The 25575-nt window shown below is 40.0% G+C and overlaps 1 protein-coding gene across 1 annotated transcript; it reads left to right on the top strand.

Annotated features, from left to right (window-relative positions):
- The first annotated feature begins 9316 nt into the window (after window positions 1-9316).
- Window positions 9317-24117, top strand: LOC137260943 (N-acetylglucosamine-6-sulfatase-like). Its single transcript, XM_067798517.1, has 12 exons — window positions 9317-9510; window positions 10293-10352; window positions 11859-12062; window positions 13286-13351; window positions 14633-14731; window positions 15328-15495; window positions 17425-17507; window positions 18244-18362; window positions 19118-19221; window positions 20893-21099; window positions 22462-22578; window positions 23906-24117. Exons 1-12 carry the CDS (start codon window positions 9385-9387, stop codon window positions 24080-24082), a joined length of 1530 nt encoding a protein of 509 aa, XP_067654618.1. The 5' UTR covers window positions 9317-9384; the 3' UTR covers window positions 24083-24117.
- Window positions 24118-25575: the final 1458 nt, after the last annotated feature.

Here is a 25575-nt window from a genome sequence, read left to right as displayed (position 1 = left end):
CAAACATAATGACATGACTATACATTTTAAATTTCAATGCGATTCTAAATTTTAATAAAAAATTTTTTTTTCATAATAATCATATAGCTTACCTGTTAGGACTTGTAAAAATCCATATTTCGTGCAGATGCAGTGAGTGAGTAACTATACAGTTGATGAATAACCATAAGGTACACTATGAATCCCATCCTCTAGCACATAACGCTTGTTGTCTATAGAGGTCAAAGCCACTTTGTTTTGTTTCTGTGTGTACAAGACGTTATTGAAAGAGCGAATGAGATGAAAAGAACATGACACAGCTGTTTTGTCAAAAAGACACTCCCTAAACATCTTATGTCTGAGAAATTTCTTGATGACTGTTTTTTTAATACCTTTGGCTGTCTTTTTCTCAATAAGATCCTTATCCGTTTTCATCAAGAAGGAATACATTTTACTTTTTAGTCCACAGAATTCAAGTATGATGTTTCCACCTGCTTCATCCTTCATCTTGCCTGTCACCTTCCTGTTTTGATCGGAATAGAGCCCCTTTGGGTCATTGGGAGCATAATTGGAAGTGTCAAATAAATGGAGATTCTGTTTCATAAACACATAGGGGTCCTGGAGGGGTTTATGTGGAGGGGCATGGACTTGCATAAAGAGACTGTCAGTGTCTGTCATGAGCAAATCTAAATGTTCATGTCCATATTCCTTTTGCATCACATTGTAGTAAAAGTCATAAATTTCATATTTAGCCAAATCCAAAATGCTAAAACCGACAGCAATGGGTTGATCTAAATGCACACTTAAATTTTCCAATTCAACCGCAACCACGTCCTTTGAATAAATTTTAACCTGTTTGAAATTGGTTTTTGAGGCCAGTTTTTGAAGTTTGGGTCTGTGTGTCACCAAGTGTACTCTTATGTGTTTGCGTTTATTCATACAGAAACGACCAAACACACAGTTGTTCATCAATTTGTAACGGTCTTTGTCACAATCATCCTTTGCATTTTTGCGATTTTTCAAGTTGAGTTCCACATAGGATTTTAACCACGGACCCTGGCTAAACTTTAGCACTCTGTGTATGCGATTCAACACTAAACCATGTTTCAAATACAACTGCAAGGTTTTAAAATGAACCACATAATGCGTACGATCTTTCAAGGTACAAAAAAGTTTTCTACCGGATGATTTCTTTGGAAGTTTATCTATGGGTCGATTGTTAAAATGAGCGAGAAGCTCTTTGTGAGTAGGGGATAACTCCTCAAATGGGATATCATCATGCGTTGGAGCCATAGGGAAAGCTGCATGAACGTGGTGCAAATGACTGGGATATAACAAATCGACTTCCAGAATGTACCCATACTCTCCCCCTACCTCGATGCTTGTCCAGTCTATGGTGGTGAACTCTGCAGGTTCAATGAAGTGATAATTTCCTATAGGAAGCGGTTGTAACATGACAGTAGCATACAGCGAGTTCACATCAAAGTAGAGTAGAGTGGACGTGTCTTTCTCTGGAGCATAGTCACTCATATGTTCATTGTTGCTTTCTGCATATTTTTTACCAATGACAGACACACCACCACGAATAGAATGTTCAATAAAATTGTAAGTGTCTACATCTGTGAATAGGTCCAATTTAGCCCCTGTGATTTTCATAGCAGCATCCAAACAGAAACCAGGCATGGAATAGTAGTGACAAATGTCAAGTCCATAGTCAGCTAAACAACCAGTTCTAAAGGTTTCAATAACATCAGTTAACAGCAACACATCTACTGTCACATACAATCTCATGAAGTCGCTCATGGATTGGCATTGAAATGTTTGCCATAACTGATGGGCAAATGCATAGTCATCCTCACTTACACCCTGCTCAGTCAAGGAACTGTAGAATGCTTCCTTTGAAGGCAAACATGTCTCGCTTAGCGTTTCCCAGGAATCCATATGTTCATAGGGAAATGGTAGTTTTCGTGTTAACAAATCTACATGCTGAGGAAATTGCTCTTTCAAATACACAAAAGAATCCGCACCTTTTTTCAACAGATTTTGTGTCAGTGCATCCAAAGAACTTTGTAAAAATTTGTAGGAATCCAAAAACACTAATCTATGGTCTACTGTGAAGGACAGAAATTGCTCAGTGGTATGAGGTATCACTGTGATCTCACGATCGTCAAACTGTTGTGCTACTTCTAACAAAAGATGAGCATCATAATGTTCTAGATTGTGAAACATCACAACTACCTTCTTGCTGAACTGAAAATTTAGGTTACATTTGTTATGCAAGACTTGACGGAACTTCCCCGACAAGTGGTCATGATCCAATACACTGTCTGTTCCTAAGGGCTTTCCACACAACCCACAATGTTCTGTATTAGCTATGACAATTTTATCTTGGTTAGTGAGTTGCATGGGTTTGACAGAATCAAACAGGCACATGATGGCATCATATTCTTCCAAAATGCTGTTGATGAAATGTTCTGCTGCGTTTTCACCTATATAGGTTTGAATGGGTTTGGAATACTGTTCATCGGTACACACCACCTTGTAGGCATAGCCGCATGGGACATGGCGGTTTAAACGTGAAGAATCACCATCTTCAGTCACTAACAAGCTTTCAAAATCGGCTACAATCAAAAACTTGGCTCTTTCAGTTTTGCTTTGTGATCTTAAACCGAATTCATACACTGCTTCCTCTGGTTTAGGTAAAATGACTCTTTGTGCTTTCTTAAAACAATAGTCTTTGTGAGCTTCCAACCTTTCCCGAGATGAGTAAGACCACAAACATTTTCTACAAACAAAACACATGTTTGTGTTACCTTTTCTGTTTCTAACTAATCTGTTCAAGTTGTTAATGAGACAATAATGTGTGTTGGGTATCTTGTCTACATCCATGGCTTCCTCGTGATCTTCTAACCCCAAGACTCCCTCAAAATCATCTGGTTGACTTTCTTGTGACAATAACAATAAATCTACGCACCTATGTTCCTCCACGTTCGACTCATTACTGATGTACATAGGGTACAAGGTACCATCTTCAAAACCGTACACATTGATGCTCAACTGGTTAAGCCGTTCAAAACGAGGAATGTGTTTCAATGTCATAGGAAAAGAAAACCCTTCTAAATTGAGCCTATTCAAATAGGGGAGGTAATGTGTTTCTCTTTCCTTGTTTGATGTGGCTGGGTACAATTTGGCAAGAATGGAGAGAGCAAAACATAAATCATTGTCTTTGTTTTGAATATTTAAAATACAGTGCGCATGTTTAGCCAGAGCTGGAGGAAGTGGAATGTAAGTACCACCGTTCAATGGAGCGAACTTCACCACAGTCAGTTTCAAAAGGACAATGTCAGAAACATTTAATCCTGAATGAACCCCTTCATAATCGTCTAGTGTTTGCAACATTTTGTTCATGGAGGCCAAATATTGTTCAATCAAATCACTCCCTTCCATGGCTATCTGCATGCTGCTTCTAAAGTAGGCTTCGTGATAATTTGAATGAGCATCTTCGCTTGGTTTCTCCATTTTAATGTGTAAACATAAAGACCATTTAATTGCCTTTTTCTCACCTATTTCTGATTCAAGGGTTGAAATGACATTACTCTGTTCTCGGACTAGAAATTCTAATGCGTCAGTAGACGTTTGTCCTTCAAAATCATACTCCCTCACATCACCATGTAAAGCCTGACTAGAACATGCCTTTGAATGATCTTTGGGTTGACTAGGATGGCGAGGCGAAGCGGGAGGAGCAGTGGAAACAGGAGGTGAATCAGGGGGTGCTACAGACACTGTTGCTGGCTTAGACTTTGTCTTAGTCCTGCCTTTACCATGCCCTATCATATCATGATTTGTTTTATATTTGTGCAGTCTGAATGCTTTTGAGGTAGGAAAGGATTGGTGACAGGTTCGGCAAGTGAGACCAGGAGCTCTACTTGATGCACAGTGATGGTTTAGATAATCAGATTCATTTTGAAAATGTTGAATGCAATGCAGACATTGACGACGATAGGTTACTTTTTGTCGACAGGATTTAGCATGCTGATTCAAATTATCTTTTCGGTTGAAAGTCTTCTGACAAAATTGACAAGAATATAAAGTGTCTACTCTACCACAATGTCTTTGGTGACGTAGTAAATTATGTTTAAGACCAAAGGTTTGCTGACAACGATCACAAACAAACACCGGGCAGGTGCTGAAATTACTCATGGCTAACTAGTGTTAGGCTAACAACAATGTGTAGAACCATTGGCTATTCATCAATTTCTAAGTTACACCCCTTGACGATCTGTAGAGAGAGGAAAAAAATAATAAAAAGTCTCATAGCTCACTCTCAGCATAACGCTCATTTATATTGGCCACAATGTTTCTCTTACTCTACTTATAAACGATCAAGGTAATACAGGAAGTTATAGAAACATTTGCAAATAATGTATAATATCGCATGCAACACGAGCTTATACTTAAAAAAGAACAGACAAAACTATTCAATTAAGTCAGTAAAAATGCTTACCGTTCTGTTGTATGCAAGAACGGATGAAGAATCCTCGGTGTGACAAGGCTAGGCTTTTCACGAATGTGTATGCTTGCCTGATGTCGTGTGAGTGAATGATAGGACAGTCAGATCTTTTTATAGATGAAATATTTTTGCAATATCATGCTCCTTTCACTAAGCACTAGCGGTGTCTGTAAGAGATAAAGAGTTCTATGAAAGTGCCAGGACATTGCAATATCAAATCGTGAGAAATTTCTCTTTGGCAGGTTTCATTTGTCTACATTTTACATTAGATTATAAAAGATGGAGAGAGTCGGCACATTCTTTTGACTTGGGCTGGGTCGCAACGTGATACAGCACTGAATCGGAAAGAAATGATCAATCGGACAGATTACTATGTAGCATGAATAGGTACCAGGATGTCTTTTGGCACATGGGTGTTTCAGGAAGGTGGTGGTGAACACGTAGCGATCGGCTCTGTTCATAATTTTTTTTTTACTAATATAACCGGTTATCTCCACAGACGTGGTAAATAACTTAACAGTGAAACTAATTTATGTTTGACATAAAATAATGGTAGTATGAACCAAAAAAAAATGATAAAAGTTGTTTCGTCAATTCCTGATTTGATCTAAAGTAGTTATGAAAATGGAATGGTATGTTCATAAAGAGAAATTTGATGGTTAGGAATAACCAATAAATAATCAAAGCCAAATGTTGCAGGTGAAATCAATAGAACAGGCATGACACTTATAGTCAGAGACCATATAATAAATTTATTAAATGGTCTCTGTTATAATGCATGGGTATTTTTCGTCTTACATACTAAACCTATTGCAAAATCCTGTCCGTGACATTTTGAACAGTACATTTTATTGAAGTTTGTAGTAGAAGTCGTGATATTTGTTGTATAACGCTTATGCGTGTCCGACATTATGGCAAAAACGTGTGATACATTAGTTTATCGGTTAGTATAAAATGCGCAGGGTAGAGGTCGGTTTGTGATAACGGTTACTGCATAAAGCCTGTTGTTTCGGCGAAAGGCTGAAGCAAACGATAAAACCGACCATGCGTGAGATGTCTTATGGTTTTTCACCAGTTGAACCCTGAGTGTGATTCCGCTGAAACGATTTGTAAAACTACTCCACTCACTTCAATCGTGCTCCGAGGGCATCACAGTATTTGAACAATTTGTTTGTATAACTGCTACATGACGCCAAGAAGAAATCTCACTATGTATGTAGCTAATGACTGATATGAAAACTATTTGCGACTTAACGTGTTGAAATGTGTGGGATTTGATATCTTAATGACACTTTCTCATGAAAAACGGACTTTTGGTGATTTATAGCGGAAAAACACCTGTTGATTTATTCCAATGGAAATATTGTACCAATCTAAAACTGTAATGTGAATGTGAAACCTGTCCTGAAAAGTGATGTGAAAATTGTGTTTAAAGACCGAATGTTCAGTGAAACTGGAATGTTCAGTGAAACTGGAAAGACTAACACTGGAATTAGTTTTATATAAAAAAGAAAGCATCACTGATATGAAAACGGCAGAGTGTGTATGCAAACCCGTTTTTGTTCGAATTTTAGGTAAGTTTTATTCATTTATTTGTTTTGCTTTGAGTAATATGTCTTACATGCGAGGACAAAATGTACCATCACACTTAAAGGTGTTGAACTTTGCTATGATGCGATGTTATTTATGCATTACAATTCCATTTCATAGACCATGAACTGGAAATATTCGCTCGAACGCAACTGCTAATGCATTATGAGGCCAAACCGAACGCCTGACTTCTCCTGTTTCTGCGTTTTGGCGTTCAATTTCGAGAGCGTACGGGAACATTGATTCTCTGCGTATATGCTTCAGCGAGCATGACAAGTTTTTCAAAGCAACGTCTCGTTCATTCATTCATTTATTTGAAAACACATTCCAAACGCCATGAATGAGCACGTTTCATAGAGTTAACCCTTTATCTCCTATCATAGATCTGAATAGTGACAGAAGATTACAAACTTATACAAAAGGATTCCTTTATAAGCTAACAAACTTGTTGGCATGTTTTTTGTCACTAGTGAGAGCTGTGAAACACACGTGTATATAGAACGCTTACGATACTAACCGGATCGAGCTATTCAAGGGTTAATGTATAACTTGTTTGTTCACCATATATCGTTTTCAACGGTTTCAATTGATTCGGGATGCATCTGTGAAATGCTATCATTAAATAGTTTACATACTTTCCGTTAAAGAGCGCTTTGTGGAATGCTGAGGTTAAATAGTTTGCCTAGTTTTAAGGGCGTGAATTGAATTCTCTCGTACAACGAAAAAGGATAACTATAATTTTGATGTTCCACAAGTTTTGAAAAAATAAATCCAAAGGTATCAATCAAATTCTCGAACGAAATAGAACTAAAAGATATACTATGGTTTGCTTTAACTATAGCGAAATCGTATCCCGAAACAGAAGGTGAAATACTTAGATAAGCCATACCGTTTGATTAGTATAAGTTTATACCATCTTATATATATCGCACAGTCGCAGCTTTGAAAACGAGAATCGTGACATAGATTTCAACAAAAACTACAAGTCATGATGGGTGTATTCTTAAAGACAAAAAAGAAATTGTCCACGTTTCAAGAAGTTAGGTACATTCACATAAGCGATATCAAATCTTGCTGACGTTGGCATGACAAATATCAAAACCTTGGTCATGGACGGCTACCACACTTTGTTAACCTAGCTCACGTTCTTTTTGGCAAAGAAGTCCTCCCCTCCGCCCATAAACTCAACCCTCAAATTAACCACAAGGTAGATTGAAATATTTTCAATAGAACACTGTTTTGGTAAATACTGAGTCAAAGACGATGTGAGTGTGTGATGAATATTCTGCACGTTTGGACAGTTTACTGCTGGTATGATGGAAGATTTTTTTTAACGTTCTAGGATTAAGGAAAGTAAACCAAACATTTACCAAAAAACAGACTCCTACTTTGTTGGATCGTCAAATAGAAATACTAGAAAATCAACCAATAATTAAGGCTTACTGCGAAAAGTTCAAGAGAGAACAGAAACTGAAAAGACTGAAAGAGATAAGACAGAGAGTGAAAGCAATTACGAAAGAACAGAAGACATTGGAAGAGAAAACAATTAAGCAAAGGAGAAAGAAAGAGAAGATAGTGAAGAGGAAGAGAGGAGAGGACAATCTGGAAATATTTAAGGACACAACTAGGAAGAGACCGTGTTTAAATATCAAGTGTATGGTGGAACTACAGGTGTTAACGCTACCATTTTTGAAAAAAAAAATGAACATGACCTGTCTAAAGACGATAACGGAGTGCATCTGCAAACCCTGTTATGTTAAACTTTAGGTAAGTTTCATTCATTTATTGTGTTCCATTGAGTAACAAGTGTTACATGAGTGAACAAAATGTGTCATCACACTTAAATGTGTTGTACTTTACTATGATGCGATGTTATTGATGCATTACAATTCCATTTCATAGACCATGAACCGTAAAACATTCACTCGAACGCAACTGCCAAGGCGTTATGAGGTCAAACCGAACGCGTTACTTCGCCTGTTTCTGCGTTTTGGCGATCAATTTCGAGAGCGTACGGGAACATTGATTCTCTGTGTATATGTCTCAGCGAGCATTTCAAGTTTTTCAAAGCAACGTCTGGTTTATTCATTCATTATTTGATACATTCCGAACTCTATGAATGTTCACGTTTCATAAAGTTAACCTTTACCTTCTATCATAGATCTGAAAAAAAAAAAAATAAAAAATAAAAAATAAAATAAAAAACAAAAAATCAAAAAAAACTAAAAAAAACAAAAAAACAAAAAAACAACAAAACAAAACAAAACAAAGCAAAACAAAAAACAAAAAAAAACCCCTAAAAACAAACACTCTATATAAGCTAACGAGCTGCTCAAAGGTTAATGTATAACTTGGTTGTTCACCGCATATCGTTTGAACGGTTTCAGTTGACTCAGGATGTATCTGTCTAATGCCATCGTTAAATAGTTTGCATACTTTGCGTTAAAGAGCACTTTGTGAAATGCCAAGGTTAAATAGTTTGCCTAGTTTTAAGAGTGTTAAGAGTCGTTCTTGTGGAATGCTATTGTATTTAGGATACATATGTGGAATGATATCGTTAAATAGTTTAAATAGTTTGATTCATCCCTCTGGAATGCTTGTGCTCATAGGGAGGTGTGTTCAGGAATGTCTATTGTTGTGCTCTGGAATGCTTTGTTCTCGAAGGGAGGAGTAATCCTGAATAGTTTAAGGATTTTAAGGAGTAATCCTGTGGAATGTCTATTGTATTCGTCTGGAATGCTATTGTATTCGTCTGGAATGCTTTTGTTCTCTTAGGAATGCTATTGTCTGTGCTAAACGGATTACTTTTCTCCTACTCATATCGTCACATCCTAATTACATAGATCGATGTTCATGATGTTGATCACTAAAATGACTGGTCCATACTCAGTTATTTACCGGCCATAAAGCTTGAATATTGATAAGTACGGAGTTAAACAACTAACAAACAATAAAAAAACAAGTACCTCGGTAACATGACCTATTTATTGCTGTCTGCATAAGCTACTGAGTAAAGGTGTCAGCGTTTTTTCAAGAGTTTGGACATATTTTTTTCAAGTGATCTAAATCGTGATACTTCAAACGTAAAGTACATTCGTACTGAATCACACGAGCATATATGAAGAAGATAAAATATTTCGAGAATCATTATTATTTGATAACAAAACGTCCTTCATCGTACCTCGTCTTGTCAAGGGCGAGAAGTGGGTCAAGCTAAACCAGTCAATGTAGCTTATCAGACTGAAAAGTGAACACACTGGAAAATCTCACGAGTGGCTTCCCAGTTGTAGGTGAAACAACGAGCCATGATGGGCGTTAAGTTCTTGAGTGGCTTACTGGCCACCTTGTACATGTTAAACAGCGTTACAGGAAATCCTCCGAATATTGTCTTCATACTGACAGATGATCAGGACTCGGAGATCGGTGGAATGGTAGGTTTGCGTTTGGTGTTTATCCGTACTGTTCACTACAAAGGGCTGGATTTTGTCACATCCTCTGAAGACAGTTCTGTCATTAGACTTGCAGTGCAGCGAAGTCATAGCCTTGTGATGTCATCAACTTCATGACGTCGTAGCATTGTCAGACATTGTACAAAATCTCACACAAACGACATATGGAACAGAGGTTTGGGTGATATATTTAATACCTTTCATTCCATCCATGAGTCCTATAGTGAGCGAGGGAGTACAGTTTTACAACGTATATAGCAGTATTCCCGCACAGCCAAGTTGCCTTGACTCAGGTTGAGGCACAGGTACGAACAGGTTCACGTGGTCCTATTGCTAGTCACTAGTAAGTCTTAAATAGCTCGTATGGTCAGACTTGTTACTTGCTATTCATTCAAACCGGAGTGCAAGGACATCGTCCACGGTGTAAACCACTGATGAGTCCGCTCCACACGGTGCTGAACAGAATTGACTCACTCACTAATGTCTTCGTTACAAACACCTGATGTGGGTGGATTAGTGTTAAGGTGTATTGAATGGAAATACTATTCGGTATAAATTTTTTGCCGTGTTAATAATTAATAGCCGTGCAGAATACCCTAACCTTAACATTGGCTTTCTATGACTGATAATTTATGAGCGTCGCCTGAGACAGTTATGTTTTGGTCTTCTCTCGATATGGTATTAGGTCACAATGATGACCTCCACCCGAAAATAGCTGGGATATGTCCCAGATGTGTAAAAGTATGGTAACTCACTTGTTTCAGACGCCCATGGTGAAAACGAAAAAGCTCATTGGAAATGAAGGAATGACATTCGAAAACATGGTAAGTAATTGGAAACTGTCGCAGCGTGAATGTTAAATGTAGAATATGTTACTGAACTAAAGGCGCAGTGTGCTGTTTCAATCATAAGAATCCCAGGGCCCGTTTCACAAGGCGATCGTTGCAAGTCGACACTAAAGTATGGGAGTTACGATCACTTTATCGCTACGATCGCTCACTGGAACCAGGGCCCAGTTCTTCAAAAGGAAAACAAGGGCAAACTGACAGAAAACCGTTTGGGGAACGCATCTTTATGTTTCTCTTAAACTCCGGTCCATACCATCGAAAAGGGAAGAATTATTTTAGCCTGCCTCTAACAAGGCCCCGCTCCTGAAAACGATCGTATCGTTACGACTTTGAGGAAGCTGACCCAGGCTGGTAGGCAATGTCAGGAAAGCCTCATATGGTTTGCGGTCTTATCGAACATGTACGGATGGCATATCTCGGGAACCACAGTCCGTTTCGGCGAATTGACATATCCAAATTCGTATAGCCTATTAACTGTTTTATGTCCATGAGAGTTTGGCGAATTGACAGATCCAAATTCGTATGGCGTATTAACTGTTTTATGTCCATGAGAGTTTCAACAGGCGCAGTGTGTTAAAGAAGCAGGAATCTTAGGTAATCAGCACAAGCTGGATTTAGATATAGGTCTTCTACAATAGGTAGCATATCTAGGTAGCATGTCTATATGTTTTCTTGAACATATAAATGTGAAGTGTACATGATCTTGAATAATCCCTGTTGCCTAGAACTTCTAGAGGCGTGACACTGGAACAAAAGCTGAGTGTAAATACAACCCTACTTTTTATAACTTTCTCTGCTTATGATACAGTCAACGAATATTGCATCAAATGGAAATTCAATTTAATGTTACCATTTCAAAAAACAATGGTTATAATATTTGGTACTGGATAGTACGTTACTTACACAGCCTGCAGTCAAGTACAGTCCGAGTTTGGGTAGCTGTGACCTTGATCGCAGCTCGAAATTGTTTTACATTTCGACTACACTGTTATGGTGAAATGAAATGGATTGAGGGAACTCTGGTAAAATGTCCAAGCTTAACAGGCTATGAAACCCCACCCTTCAGGACAGTCTTGCTTAGAACGTCAAAATATCTCAGGGTTAATTGGGGCCTTCACGAGTCATATCCCTGTGTCCGTATGCTTGTTTTTATGATGCAACACACTGCGAAACATAAATTACCATGAATACTTCATGTACATAAGTTATACTGACTCAGAGCGAACCTGTCCTTGACCTACCCTCTTCAATCCGACGACCAGGCAAAGTAACAACAATTACCTTCTTTAAATGTCTTTTTAGTATGATACAACAGTTGGATCAAACGGCCGACTCTCTCAAGCTCCCATTTTCAGTCTGTCTGTCCACAAGGCCACAGAGAGGGTGATATAAACAAACAGACATAGGAGGATCTTGTACAGTACATCTGATTTATCCTGGATCACCTCAAATTTCAGATAGTCTTATTTCTATTTCTGTCAGTTTGTAGCAACACCGGTGTGCTGTCCGAGCAGATCAAGTATTTTCACAGGGAAGTATTTGCATAATCACCTGGCAATAAACAACAGTGTGGCGGGTAACTGCAGCAGCCCCGACTTCCAGAGAACGCAAGAAATAAACGCGTTCCCCGTCTTCATGAAGCAGCAAGGCTACTCCACTTTCTTCGCAGGAAAGTACCTCAATCTGGTAAGGACGTATCCAGTGTGGGGACAGTTCGAACCGTTTGTGTGATTTTATTTTGCAAAAGTTCAAAAGATTTTGCAACTTCGTTGAAGAATTGTTTCATCAACGTTTCCAAGGGGTCAAATATGTTTAACTGAATATGTTTTTTGAAGACAGATGGTCTTCAGTCAGTTGTGCGCGTCCTCATGAAAATCCGGGGTACGTAGAGTTGAATTTCGGCTATCAAAGCTTGACGTAAGAGGCGCTGTCCTGCTTGACACATGATACGACATTCCATTAACCATCAACGCTTAAGGTGTCAGTCACTCTGATTGTCTGATCCAGTCTCGATTATTTACCTTCATATATTTGTTATGCTGCTTAGTTGCGTAACACGTACACAATAATCCAAAGCTCCAACTAATAATGAAGAGTTGCGTCCCTTATTCTCGGAATCGTTTATTTTCTGATTACTATTACAGACAGCAGAATGTGTTGTTAACTGGGTTGTGTGGGATGGATACTTCTCCAGTGAAATTATAAATGGTATCTCATACTAATTTGGCAACAACCCGGAGACCTGAATGCGGTAAAGGACAGGAATACACATTAGCATGGGAGTTTACACCTTGTCTGGATTATCTGGCATGTTTTAAGAGCAGCCAGCTCAGTTGTGTGGTACGAGGGCTGGTCTAAAAGTTCTAAGTCTACATAATTTCTAGTCTGGTGACACCAACTAATCTTAGGAGTGTTGTTGGACAGTGTTCATCAGCATTTCCAGTTATTTTACTCAAATAGACCAACCAGTTCGAAAGCAACAGGTCCTTGCATACTGGGGTATACCTACGAGTACAACGTGAGAGATGTTGAGGGCTGGAGCTGATTTTACATGACAATGCTTGGTAACACACCTGTCGATTGGCAAAGTCTGCAGTACATCAATGTGGTTTCGAAGAACTCCTGCTCCTCCATTTCACCTGACCTGGTCCCAAGCGACATTCACCTACTTCCAAAATTGAAGGAACATCTCCATGGAAAACGCCATACCGGTAATGATGAGCTCAAATGTACTGTACACGTATGTATAACCCAGTATGCTTCCAGGTCACCAATCTAGAAGGTATGTAGCCTTAAAAGTGTTTGATTCACCCCTCATATGGAGGAAGACAAATACGTGTGAACTGACTAAATATAGTGAGGGCAGCAATGTAGCCGGTGTTGATGATAACAGGACGTTGACGTTGCAGTATGGTGAGGATACTACTGGTGGAGTGCAGCACGTACCCCCTGGATGGGACTCGTGGGTCGGCCTGGTGAGTATCTCGGTTTATGTACTGGTGTATACACACATATTGCACATTGAGGTGCGTTGTTCTTGCCACCAAACCCGGAAGTTTCCCAATGCCATCCAATACTGATTGGGAGGCACCAAACTTAAGCCACCAAATGCAAGAGTGAAGTGAGTTTTATGACCACGTTTAGCCACATTCCAGCAATATCACGGCGGGGAACACATTGTACCCATATGGGGAATCGAACCCGGGCCTTCCTCGTGGCGAGCGAACGCTTTAACCACTAGACTACCCCCACCATCCTGAAAGACACCAAGAACAATAATAAAAAAAATATGTGGACAACTTAATATTTGAGAGTATATCTCGTAGGCGAGGTCAGCATAACTGCCACATATGTCCTGAATGTTGTTGATCATTTATTTTGCCAATAGAAACAGGTAACTCAATGATATCAATAATTTAATCTGTTTTGTCAAACACGATAAGGTCAGTTTGGTCTGTTTTGATAGCTTTGATGCAGCATACGGGACTATTCCATAGAATTTTAAATTTTCACTTATCATAACTTACTTTCCATATTCTGGGTCGTGAAAACAACGAACTGAATCTTCAGTCTTGATTACATTTCTCTGTCTCTCTTTCTCTCTCTCTCCCTCTCTCTCTCGCTTGCTCGCTCTCTCTCTTTATTTATAAAGACATACTGGTAAACACATATAAGATGATCCACGACATGACAAATGACCCCAATTTGCATACTTGGGAACACCCCACAGAACGATCCACTTGAAACAAGAGGGAGACAGGTTGTCTGATAAATATCGAGAAGTTCATTTTCCCCGTGCGTTTCACGCATGAATTGTTACAGCACGCTCGATTTGGGAACAGGTACAATCCCAACGAATTGAATCAACACAATATACTGAACAAATATGTTTAGGACCACCGATCCATTTCACGAAGCAAATGACATTTTCCTGGGTTTTTTTAACAAAATTGTTGAATATCTAAAATGCTTGTCAATGCCCCAATCATCTATTTGTCTTCGTCTTAACTAAAGGTTAGCGTGGAATATCAGTATCTTATGCCTGAAATTGCAGTCTTATCATTCGAAGGAATATGCGGTGTTGATTTCATGTCACGGTTAGCATGTATTGCACGTGCATAATCGTCATGCTACCTGTAACAGCCAACTGTACTCGCCAATTCGTTGTACCGCCTCTCTTGTCACAAATGCGTTTAGTGCGAAGGATCATCTAATATCTGTCTAGTAGTATATACTTGTTATTATTATTCTTTCAGGTTGGCAACTCAGTCTATTACAACTACAATCTGTCAATCAATGGAACTAGAGAGACTCACGGGTGGAATTACACCGAGGACTATCTAACGGATGTGATCGTAACTATCGTTAACTACTGCAGTTGTATAGTTTCCGAAGTAATTTCCGAAATGATAACACGACACGGACCTTAGCATGTTGTGTTATCATTTCGGAAAGTACTAGTTTTATATGTACTACTGTACACTCGGTATTATCTAATCACACACACACACATACACACACACACACACAGAGAGAGAGAGAGAGAGACACACACACACACATATACTGGACAAAATAAGTTAGGGATATTGGTATTTTTTATATTAGTATATTTTAACCGGGTCGCAGATCGTGGGTCTTTTGTAATTCAGAGTTCTCTTTACTGAAATAATCTCTGTGTGACGTTACTGTTCTTAGTTTCCATGTTTCCGTTCGTTTCCGTAACCTCCAAGAAGACAAAATGCACTATTCTGCTTGTCCCGGAATAAGATGAATTTTAAGTTTCATCACTTTTTTGTCGTTGACGCCCGCGGGACGATGTTTTTCAAACTGATCGAGACTGACATCATCGAGCGTTGGCAATATATTCTTATTAACATGTGTATAAAGAGATGCAGATCTTGAGGAAGCTAGGAGATTTGGATATTTTCTTTTTTCTTCCCCCAATAAGCATAGACGCGGTATGGAGTTTCTGAGCTACCAGAGCGCCGACACCCCCTTCTTCATGATGTTATCCACCCCAGCGTGTCACGAGCCATGGACATCGGCGCCTCAGTACGAGGATCATTTCTCGGACGTTGTTGCACAGAGAACGGGGTCCTATAACGTCCACGGCAAGGTCAGGTTCCATGTTGTTTGTCATGCAGTCCTTGGACCACGTCTTTTCAGTTTCTATCAGACAAAAGCCCTGCATGGACCAAGTCTAGGTTTAACCTTGCCTAAAGGATTCGGGAGATAATAGGTGCAAGATGACCACCCGTAATACTCCCACGAATATGACAATCCGTAATAATCCCACCCATTTGACAATACGCAATGCTCCCACCAAGATCACAATCCGTAATAATCCCACCATGATTACAATCCATTATAATCCCACCAAGGTCACAATCCGTAATAACCTCACCATGATGACAATCCATTATAATCCCACCAAGATGACAATCTGTAATAATCCCACCATGATGACAATCCATTATTATCCCACCAAGATCACAATCCGTATTCCTTCAGCCAAGATGACAATCCGTAATACTCCACCAACATGACAATCCGTAATGCTCCTACCGAGATGACAATCCGTAATAATCCACCAAGATGACAATCCGTAATGCTCCTACCAATATGACAATCAGTAATACTCCACCAAGATGACAAACCGTAACGCTCCTACCAATATGACAATCAGTAATACTCCACCAAGATGACAATCCGTAATACTCCTACCGAGATGACAATCCGTAATGCTCCTACCGAGATGACAATCCGTAATGCTCCTACCGAGAAGACAATCCGTAATGCTCCTACCGAGATGACAATCCGTAATACTCCTACCAATATGACAATCCGTAACACTCTTACCAAGATGACAATCCGTAATGCTCCTACCAATATGACAATCCGTAATGTTCCTACCGAGATGACAATCCGTAATACTCCTACCAATATGACAATCCGTAATGCTCCTACCGAGATGACAATCCGTAATACTCCTACCAATATGACAATCCGTAACACTCTTACCAAGATGACAATCCGTAATGCTCCTACCAATATGACAATCAGTAATACTCCACCAAGATGACAAACCGTAACGCTCCTACCAATATGACAATCAGTAATACTCCACCAAGATGACAATCCGTAATACTCCTACCGAGATGACAATCCGTAATGCTCCTACCGAGATGACAATCCGTAATGCTCCTACCGAGAAGACAATCCGTAATGCTCCTACCGAGATGACAATCCGTAATACTCCTACCAATATGACAATCCGTAACACTCTTACCAAGATGACAATCCGTAATGCTCCTACCAATATGACAATCCGTAATGCTCCTACCGAGATGACAATCCGTAATACTCCTACCAATATGACAATCCGTAATGCTCCTACCGAGATGACAATCCGTAATACTCCTACCAATATGACAATCCGTAACACTCTTACCAAGATGACAATCCGTAATGCTCCTACCAATATGACAATCCGTAATACTCCACCAAGATGACAATCCGTAATGCTCCTACCGAGATGACCAGTCGTAACACTCTTACCAAGATGGCAATCCGTAATGCTCCTACCAATATGACAATCCGTAATACTCCACCAAGATGACAATCCGTAATGCTCCTACCGAGATGACAATTCGTAATGCTCCTACCGAGATGACAATCCGTAATGCTCCTACCAAGATGACAATCCGTAACACTCTTACCAAGATGACAGTCCGTAATGCAGTTTAGCTGCTATTAAAAGCGGCTTTAAAACAAACTCGCTCAGTCATGCTACCCAAGTAATTCAATCACATGTGTATGATTCTTCGTGGAACCAACAGCAGAAACGGGCGTTTCCACATACGTAAAACGTCTACTTCGTACATCTATAAAAAAAATCTCAAAAATTACGCTCCATCACTGGATAAGATATGATATTTTTATATGGATACACCTGCATACATCTGTACATAAACTACAGATGACAATACACCCATTGTCAGTGACAGTAATGTATTTTGACGCAATGGGTTTTTTTTTATTTCAGGACAAGCACTGGATTATTGATCAAGCTATAACACCCATCCCGAACGATACTGCCACGTATATTGATGGCATATATAGAAACAGGTACGTTGGACAACAGCAACACCTGTGGACATATTGTTTATTCAAAGTGATGCTCATTCAGCAGAAAATGGGTACCCGATGGGATAAGTCTACTAGTCACCATCTAACGCGTCATAGACAGCTTGGATTATCCGGGGTAATAATAACAGAGCTTTGACAAGATATGCATTCTGGAATGGCGCTATAAACGTGGTTATTGTCATTACTACTACTAATGTTGTGCTAATTCCATCAATTGGTGTGTTCGCACTAACATACAGTCTATGAAATATTTTATAGCGCAATGCAATTTCCTTTCCGTTTAATCATTCCTTCCGGAGACTGATTACAGAAACGGTGATGGCTCGACATGATTTTATGATTTTGGTTTCATAATACAGATTAGTTCAACAGCCATTGTGCAGGATTACTTGGTAAATCGATTAATTGTGAAATAACATTTCCTGGCGAAACTCCATTCTGTCTGTATCGAGGCGGTGGGGTAGCCTAGTGATTGTAGCGTTCGTCACGCCGAAGACCTGGGTTCGATTCCCCATATACGTACAATGTGAAGCCCATTTCTGGTGTTCCCCGTTGTGATATTGGCGTAAAACCATACTCACTCTCTCTGCCTCAGTGTCACTATGGACATAGTATGGTTTTAGCCGGTCATGACGAACGTTTAGAAAAGAAAATATTGTTTGACAAGTCAACTGTTTAATTCGAGAATTCCTGAAGATTATTCATGTGATTAAAGATGGCGTACCCTAATGTCCGTTGAAGACATGGTGGAAGACGTTGTCAACACGTTGTTGAAGAAGTTTGGCCTTGACAACACGTACATCTTTTACTCCTCAGATAACGGATATCACGTGGGCAAGTACTTAGGAAATGGTCTGTTGTGTCATGCCTCAGTCAACAAAATAACAGCTTCAGACAGAAATATCGGATTAAACCCTTTAAACCAGTGATTGATATTATGAATGACGTTCCTCGATGCAGGTTTCGATGACACGTAGTCAATGAGTCTGAGTACCAAATCCATAGTCACCTCCAGTAAACGTATTCTACAGGGTTCATATTCTAATCTGGAGTACCCACTGAGTGATGATTGGTAGAGATTTAATACGCAACGCCACACGAGGCAATATCGCCCGGAACAACGTATATCGGACTGTTTTAGTAACATTTCAGAGGCTGGCTCAGAGCCCGATGGTACTCCTTCAGCAAAGAGTTCAAACTCCAGTGTTTGCAGGTGCTATGTTCGTGGTATATCACGGGCTACTACGGCGTGTAACTATATTAACATGTCTCATTATATTCAGAACAGGCCTGTGTACAGGTGTTCCAGTCTGTGACAAAAATTCACAAAATGGCGTTCAGTTAAGGGTCTGAGTTACACACACGTTTGGAGACTGCTTTTCAATTCTGCTAAACTGTATGATCTACCTCGACACTCAAACAGAACGGAAAAAGCACCACCAACGTCAGAAACACTGTATTTGGCAGTAGTGAACTACACAACTATCTAGTCAGTATCTAAACGTACTGTTCCCACCCTTGCATCATTCAGATACCCATTATTTCTGTGCTTAATGCTGAGTTTGACACTTGTACACTGTTGTTTACAGGTCAATTTTCACTGCCGATGGACAAGCGAAACCTTTATGAGTTTGATGTTCGAGTACCACTGCTAGTTCGGGGTCCCGGAATACGCCCCCGTTCTGTGAACAAGGTCAGCGCCAAAAGGGGAGGTTGGGAGAAATGAGGCTTAACGTTATTGATCCTTGGCTTCTCAGGATCACAGATATGTTAGAAAGTGTCACAGTAACATCAGTCCGTGAAGATCCGGGTCAGTACTGCTCTTCAGCAACCTCTGCGTGTCATAACAGGCGACCGTCGGGATCGGGTTGTCGGTCTCTCTGACTTGGTGGACACGTGTTTTCGTATCTCAATTGCGCAGATCGATGTTCATGCTGTTGGTCACTGGGTCGGCTGGTCCAGACTTAGTTATGTACAGTCCGCCGCAGTAAACTGAAATATTGCTGAGCGGCGTCAAACAACAAACAAACATAATCATTAATTAATCGTCTTTCTTCCACCCAATATGTAATAACTGACAGACTGTTCACAGCAGCACTAAAATGGAACTTGAACTCGTCACGTCAAATCATTATACGAACATACATGCTAACCAGGGTCCTGTTTCACAGACCAATCTTAGCACTACGACTCTTGTGTAGTATGACCAGAAACTATTGAGAATTGTAGGAATGTGTTTAACTGGATTTCTAGTATAAACGGCTTTGACCAGCTATGAAGTGCTTGGTTTTATTCAAGAGAGACAACTCCGTTAATCCTTTATAATTAATTTGTGAAGAGTTATACCCCTTTATTTATGGCATTGGGCAATAGAGGTGCACAGGTAGGCCCAGAAAATTTACTGTCGGTGACAGGAGGTGGCTTTTTTTATTCTTGTTCTAAAAACAAACGAAGGAGTTTAGAAAACCTGAGGCTGGATATGACTGATAGAGAAACTGTGGCTGTCTGCAAGGAGATAATTAAAACTGAGCTGCATGCATTGGGTTGGCAGAAAAGTTGAGGAATTACATCACCGATCATGAATGCTGAAAAATAAGAGCGAAGATTGACCTGGTGCTACTGCATAAAAATTTTAACTGAGACAATGGGATTTTCTCAGATGAAAGTTCTGTGTGGCTGTTTCCTAATACACTGATATTCTGGACCAAACAAGCTGAAAAACAGGGACCAAAGGACGAAATTTAACGAGGTGGGGTGGCATATCTGAGAGGCAACGCCACTCTGTGTATTTGAGGGGAAATGAACAGTGAGCGGTACACGGATATTCTCAAGGGACATGTACTTCCATCTGATCACGTGTTCTGTGGAAATGAGTGGATTTTCCACCAACACAACGACAAAAAACGTCGTTCAAAACATTCACAGGTCCGATTTCGGAGCCCAGATATGTCATTATTGGATCGGCCAAGCCATAGCCCTGACCTAAATCCAGTAGAAATGTTTGGGGACGTCTTAAGGAAAGTGTCAATAATAAATTCTGACAAATATTGCTGAAATGAAAGAAGAGGTGGTCCGGTATTGGAGTTATGTTCTGCTAATATTCACATTTAATACGTGAGTAATTTATGGGAGAAAAAAATACAACCTTTAAATTCTCAATAATTTCAATAAATCTAATTCTCAATAAGTCCACACCACAGCATATATAGGGGTTACGATAGTCACAGCTCTACTACAGCTTTGTGAAACGGATTCCTGTTCGTGAGATTATCAAAGGCTTAATATAGTGTCTTTTTTATGTTGAATTAGTGAATTCATAATACTTTTGGCTTTAGCTACACAAGTGATATCCTCCTCTTTCCAGGAAAATGTACTGAACATCGACTTTGCTGCGACTTTCTTGGACCTAGCCGGAGCGACCATCCCCGACTACATGGACGGCAGGTCCATAGTGCCACTGCTTCACGACAACGCCACGTTGCCGTTCAGGCAGCATTTTCTCACAGAGTACCACGGGGAATCGGCTCGTATAAACCCGGGATGTGACCAATTAGACAATCAAAGAATGGCTGTACGTTATCTACCTTGTAGCTCTTCTAGGATGGGATTGTACCTGTGCTAGCCGTAAAAGGCCTCCAGATGGATAGGTGTCGTCTTTGTCGTTTTGTGCTTTAGCTCATGTTAAGCAATGGGGCCCGTAAGTAGGTCATGGTACTTCGCGAGTACCTGAGAAACCTCCAGTGACAATCGACGTTTCATACCCTTTCGAATGGTCTAATGGATGTCAGTTCGATTGTAAGGAACTGCTTATCCTTACAGGAATAACAAATTTCTGTGACAGCTAAACATGTTTGTACACTTGGTCCGGTCTGGTAAAGTCATATTTGACGGTCGCGCAATTTATAACTAGACCTTGTTCTTAAATATACCTGTGTCACCGGAAATCTGGTACCGGAAGCAAGCTGGGCAACGTCTCGCCCATCGCAAGTTGCCGCACGCAAACAGGCCATCTATTCCAGCTAAATGGATGTTAGAAAAAGTATCAATGCATCAAACTCTTGTTGTTTAAACGATTATTCAGATCCTTCCAGTAATAAACTTGTTTTAGTCACTTACGCCAAGCGTGTCGAACAAGGGACTCGGCCTTTTAGAGAGCGTAATCCTATGACAAAGTGCCATGATGATGAGGGACTGTATGTTGTTTACACGTCACACATCAAAGCTATATGACTGGAATTCTCAACCAGTCTAGAGTAAGAGATCGTTGCTGAGCAGATAGGTCTTCAGGTGGACTTTAAATAGTGGAAGAGCGTCAGAGTTCTTTAAAGAGTCAGAGAGCTGGTTCCATTTAACAGCTGCTGTTACACTGAAAACAAATGAGGATAACAAAATGTGATCTTGTCCCTGGGGATACAGATGTTCATCACATCAACCACTGGCCCGCCTGGATTAGTCAGTTATACGAGGGTCATTTACCCCTATGGTCTTGAACATAGTTGTGTTTTCCCACTGGTCGACGTTATATGCCAGGAATGTAATTATATGTGGCTGTAAAACTACATTCGGCATGCATCGGGATTTTTTTTCTCACTTTTATCAACTTGTGATGACTGAAGTATTTGATATCAAAAGACCCTCGGGTGAGATTCTATTTATGAAAAAATAACACTTAATTAGGCATTGGACTTGCAGTGCAGTGATATCATGGTATTGTGACGTCATCAGGGTTTTAACGTCATAACGTTGAGAGTCATGTATTTGATGACTTTAGGGGCATTGTGCAAAATCTACTGTCAAAACGATATCGTTTGATCCCACATGAGCGGTATCTCCAGTGGACCACAGTTTTGGATGTTACATATATGTCCTTAAAGCTACGTTGATTTAATACTATTTCTTGTACTTTAAAAATAAACTATTTATGATGTTTTAGTGGTGCCACACCTACGCCCATTGTCAGTGCGAGGATGCTTGGAACAACACCTATACCTGCATCAGATACAGCGACGGACAACAGCATTACAAATACTGTGAGATCGACGACAACGTCGTGAGTAGTGAACATCTGCTATCATCTAGATATCTAGATATATTTAAGAAATACAGTTCGTTCTACCGCCATGTATAGTGCAATAAAGCACACTTTCGCCCTGAACTATTATAGTTAAAGCACGAGGACGCTTGCGTCCGAGTGCTTTAATACGCAATACGTCAATACGCAGTGAATAGTCTTGCAGTTTCCGGGAATCTAATACCATTTGATCATGTTTTTCAACCAATCAGATTACAGAACACAGTAACTTTTGGTTTACAATGTACTTTCAAGTCGGGGGTCATCTCAAAATTTTCATATTTAAAAAAAAGATCTTCAATCCTCGCAATGACACGAACGCCTGTGGTCTGGAGGGGCGGAGTGGTAGCCCAGAGGTTAAAGGGATATATTATTCGTCACATGGGAACAGTGTGTGAATCGCATTTCTGGTGTCCCCCGCCGTGATACTGCTGGACTATTTCTAATAACAAAATCCCAATTCACCCATCACTCAGTACTGGTGAAACAGTTGAAGAAACCAATAAGAATATATGACTTTTGTATGTTTTGGACACAAACTATCCCGAGAAACAAGCTCTAGGAAAATTATTTGTATACCTTGTCATGCACGCATTCTGACTGGTTTGTCGTTTCTCGTACATACCATCGATCGTGGAACGAGTCGTTAACGATTTGATTGCGGAAAGGGGTAAGTGGCGAAGAATTTTATACACCTAAAAAGGTTATAAGCATCATGTAAACGCCATATAAAAATCCACTCGGAGGTAAAAAATCACGATCAGTCACGAGACCAGGCGTTCACACATAAGTGAGCGAATCCTGCCTCCCATATGTAGTGGATGTCCAAATCATCTGTTACTGCTTGACAAGTACTAGATGAGCCACAACCTGACAAATGACCCCGATTTGTATATATGGGAACGCCCTCCAGAACATTCCATTTGAAACAAGAGGAAAACAGGCTGTCGTCTTAATATTGAAAAGTTCAATTTACTCGTGCGAATCGTATTTTTATTGTTATATCATACTACAGGACACGTGTTAAACAGAAGCGACCTTGAGCTCACGCCACGTTCAGAGCGTATTGCACGTGCTTAATCCCCGATCTACATCATGTAGCTGTAGCAGTCAAGTTTATTCGTCTACGTACCCTGCCCCGTCTACTTGGCACAAACACGTTTACTGCGCAGGCTTATCTAATACGTGTCAAGCAGTAGTCGCCTTACTTTCCGGGTTCGAATACCAGATTCTCAGAGATTAAGATCTCTGCATTATCCACATTTGACCCATAAATAATGTTCAACTAGCTCACTCATTATTTCAGAACTTTGTTGAGATGTACGATCTCCAGAGTGACCCATACGAGTTTATGAACATTGCCAAAACTGCCGACCCTGACCTTGTCAACCAGCTGAAGACAAATCTAGCCCAACTCTCGAAATGTGTCGGGGCATCGTGTCATGGGAATACAAAGCTGTATGAACCTAATTTACTTTCTTAATTTTTAAGTTGAATTAAAAGAGTCATTATATAATGCGTTTTGCAGTGTTATTATTTCTTAACATCACTACATATACCTTGCATCAGGCTAGGAATTGATAAGATGATCAAACGTGCTCTAAAAAACTTATTTTTCTTCGATTGCTCTTTGTTTAAATGTCTGGCGCCGCTCTCGGGGATATACTGTATTTTGTAGTCGATGATGGACGAACCGTTGATTTACTCAACCATTTTATCCTGCCTTGACATCGGGCTATTTCTATAAGCAGTATAAAATTTTACTCCAAGAGTTCATGTGCCACTTCGCTCGTGCGCCAGTGAAACGGACATTTTTGCAAAACGAAGCCAAGTTCTCTGTTTTACTCGAAGAGGGCCCTGAATAGGCGGACGCAAAATACCTGAGAATTCGCATGTTTCGTGGCGATAGCGAAGTCAGCCGTGGCACCCTAGAACTTCAACATGTATCTGTAGCACATCCTGGTAGCACATTAATACCTGCATCATGTATCGAGGGAAATCCAGCATGCAACTATACATCAGTTTGTTACAGAGTGCGTTTGAGAAAATTGTCTCTTGGATGTGCTATGTCGAAGATGAACCATTCTCACACAAAGTAAACACATATATGTGCAGGGTACTCTAATGCACTTTCTTCCAGTGCAGTATCACTCTTATGTTAGATGAACTGTTCTGTATTAGTATAGAAGGTGGTGAGAATGTTAATGGGCAATCTGAAAGCTGCCTGAACAACTCGTCTCTCAGTCTGATATACAAACCCTGAAGCAAATATAGCCAAGATGGTCCACGCAAGTCTAGAAAATGTGGCAAGTGTAGATATGAAGAACGTCTCTGGGGTCCCTTTCTTTAAATTTAACTTTTTTACTACGCTTTTTTTCTGTAAAATATGTTCATTGCAGAGACTACTCATCTGTCTGCAACAGTGCATTTCATCATACAATTGAAAACAAAGGTCACATTAGTATAAAATGTGAAGGTTGCGCACATACAGGTAGGTAGGTGCGTGCATGTGTGTGTGTGTGCGTGCTTGCGCGCGCACATTGTGGAAGCGGTGTCCACACGAAATGTGGAGTTGACCCAAAAGCACCTCATTTGCTCGATGGACAGTGAAAGAAGAACACGTAGAGTAAACGTAAGATTTCCGTCACATTTTCATTATTAATTTCATTATCAAACTTTGCCATTTGGCAGCGGAGTCTAGAAATCTACTGATCTTTCTGTAACAGCTCGACACCCTCTACATTTATAGCTGCAATAGGGAAGCCTAATGTGACACCTGTGTAGCATCTGTCACTATTTAGCACAATTCACCTATGTTTGCTTCAACTATATTCTTGTCACCTTTAATTCCTCGTTTCTTATTATTTGCCTTATAGTAATTGACGCAAGTGTTTGGCTGGTTTGACAGGAATGTGAAGCGTGTTTTACTTGTTTACTTGTTTATTGTGTCATAATTTATCATGATCTTTTAAATCA

This window comes from Haliotis asinina, chromosome 14, assembly GCF_037392515.1.
Source record: "Haliotis asinina isolate JCU_RB_2024 chromosome 14, JCU_Hal_asi_v2, whole genome shotgun sequence".
NCBI lineage: Eukaryota > Metazoa > Mollusca > Gastropoda > Lepetellida > Haliotidae > Haliotis > Haliotis asinina.
The sequence above is the reverse complement of the archived record's forward strand: the minus strand, read 5'-3'. Positions and strand labels throughout refer to the sequence as shown.

Coding starts and splice junctions, on each gene's coding strand:
- LOC137260943 (XM_067798517.1), top strand. CDS start 9,385: ATGATGGGCGTTAAGTTCTTGAGTGGCTTACTGGCCACCTTGTACATG. Junction 13,352..14,632: donor GGGACTCGTGGGTCGGCCTG/GTGAGTATCTCG, acceptor TTATTCTTTCAG/GTTGGCAACTCAGTCTATTA. Junction 14,732..15,327: donor ACTATCTAACGGATGTGATC/GTAACTATCGTT, acceptor TCCCCCAATAAG/CATAGACGCGGTATGGAGTT.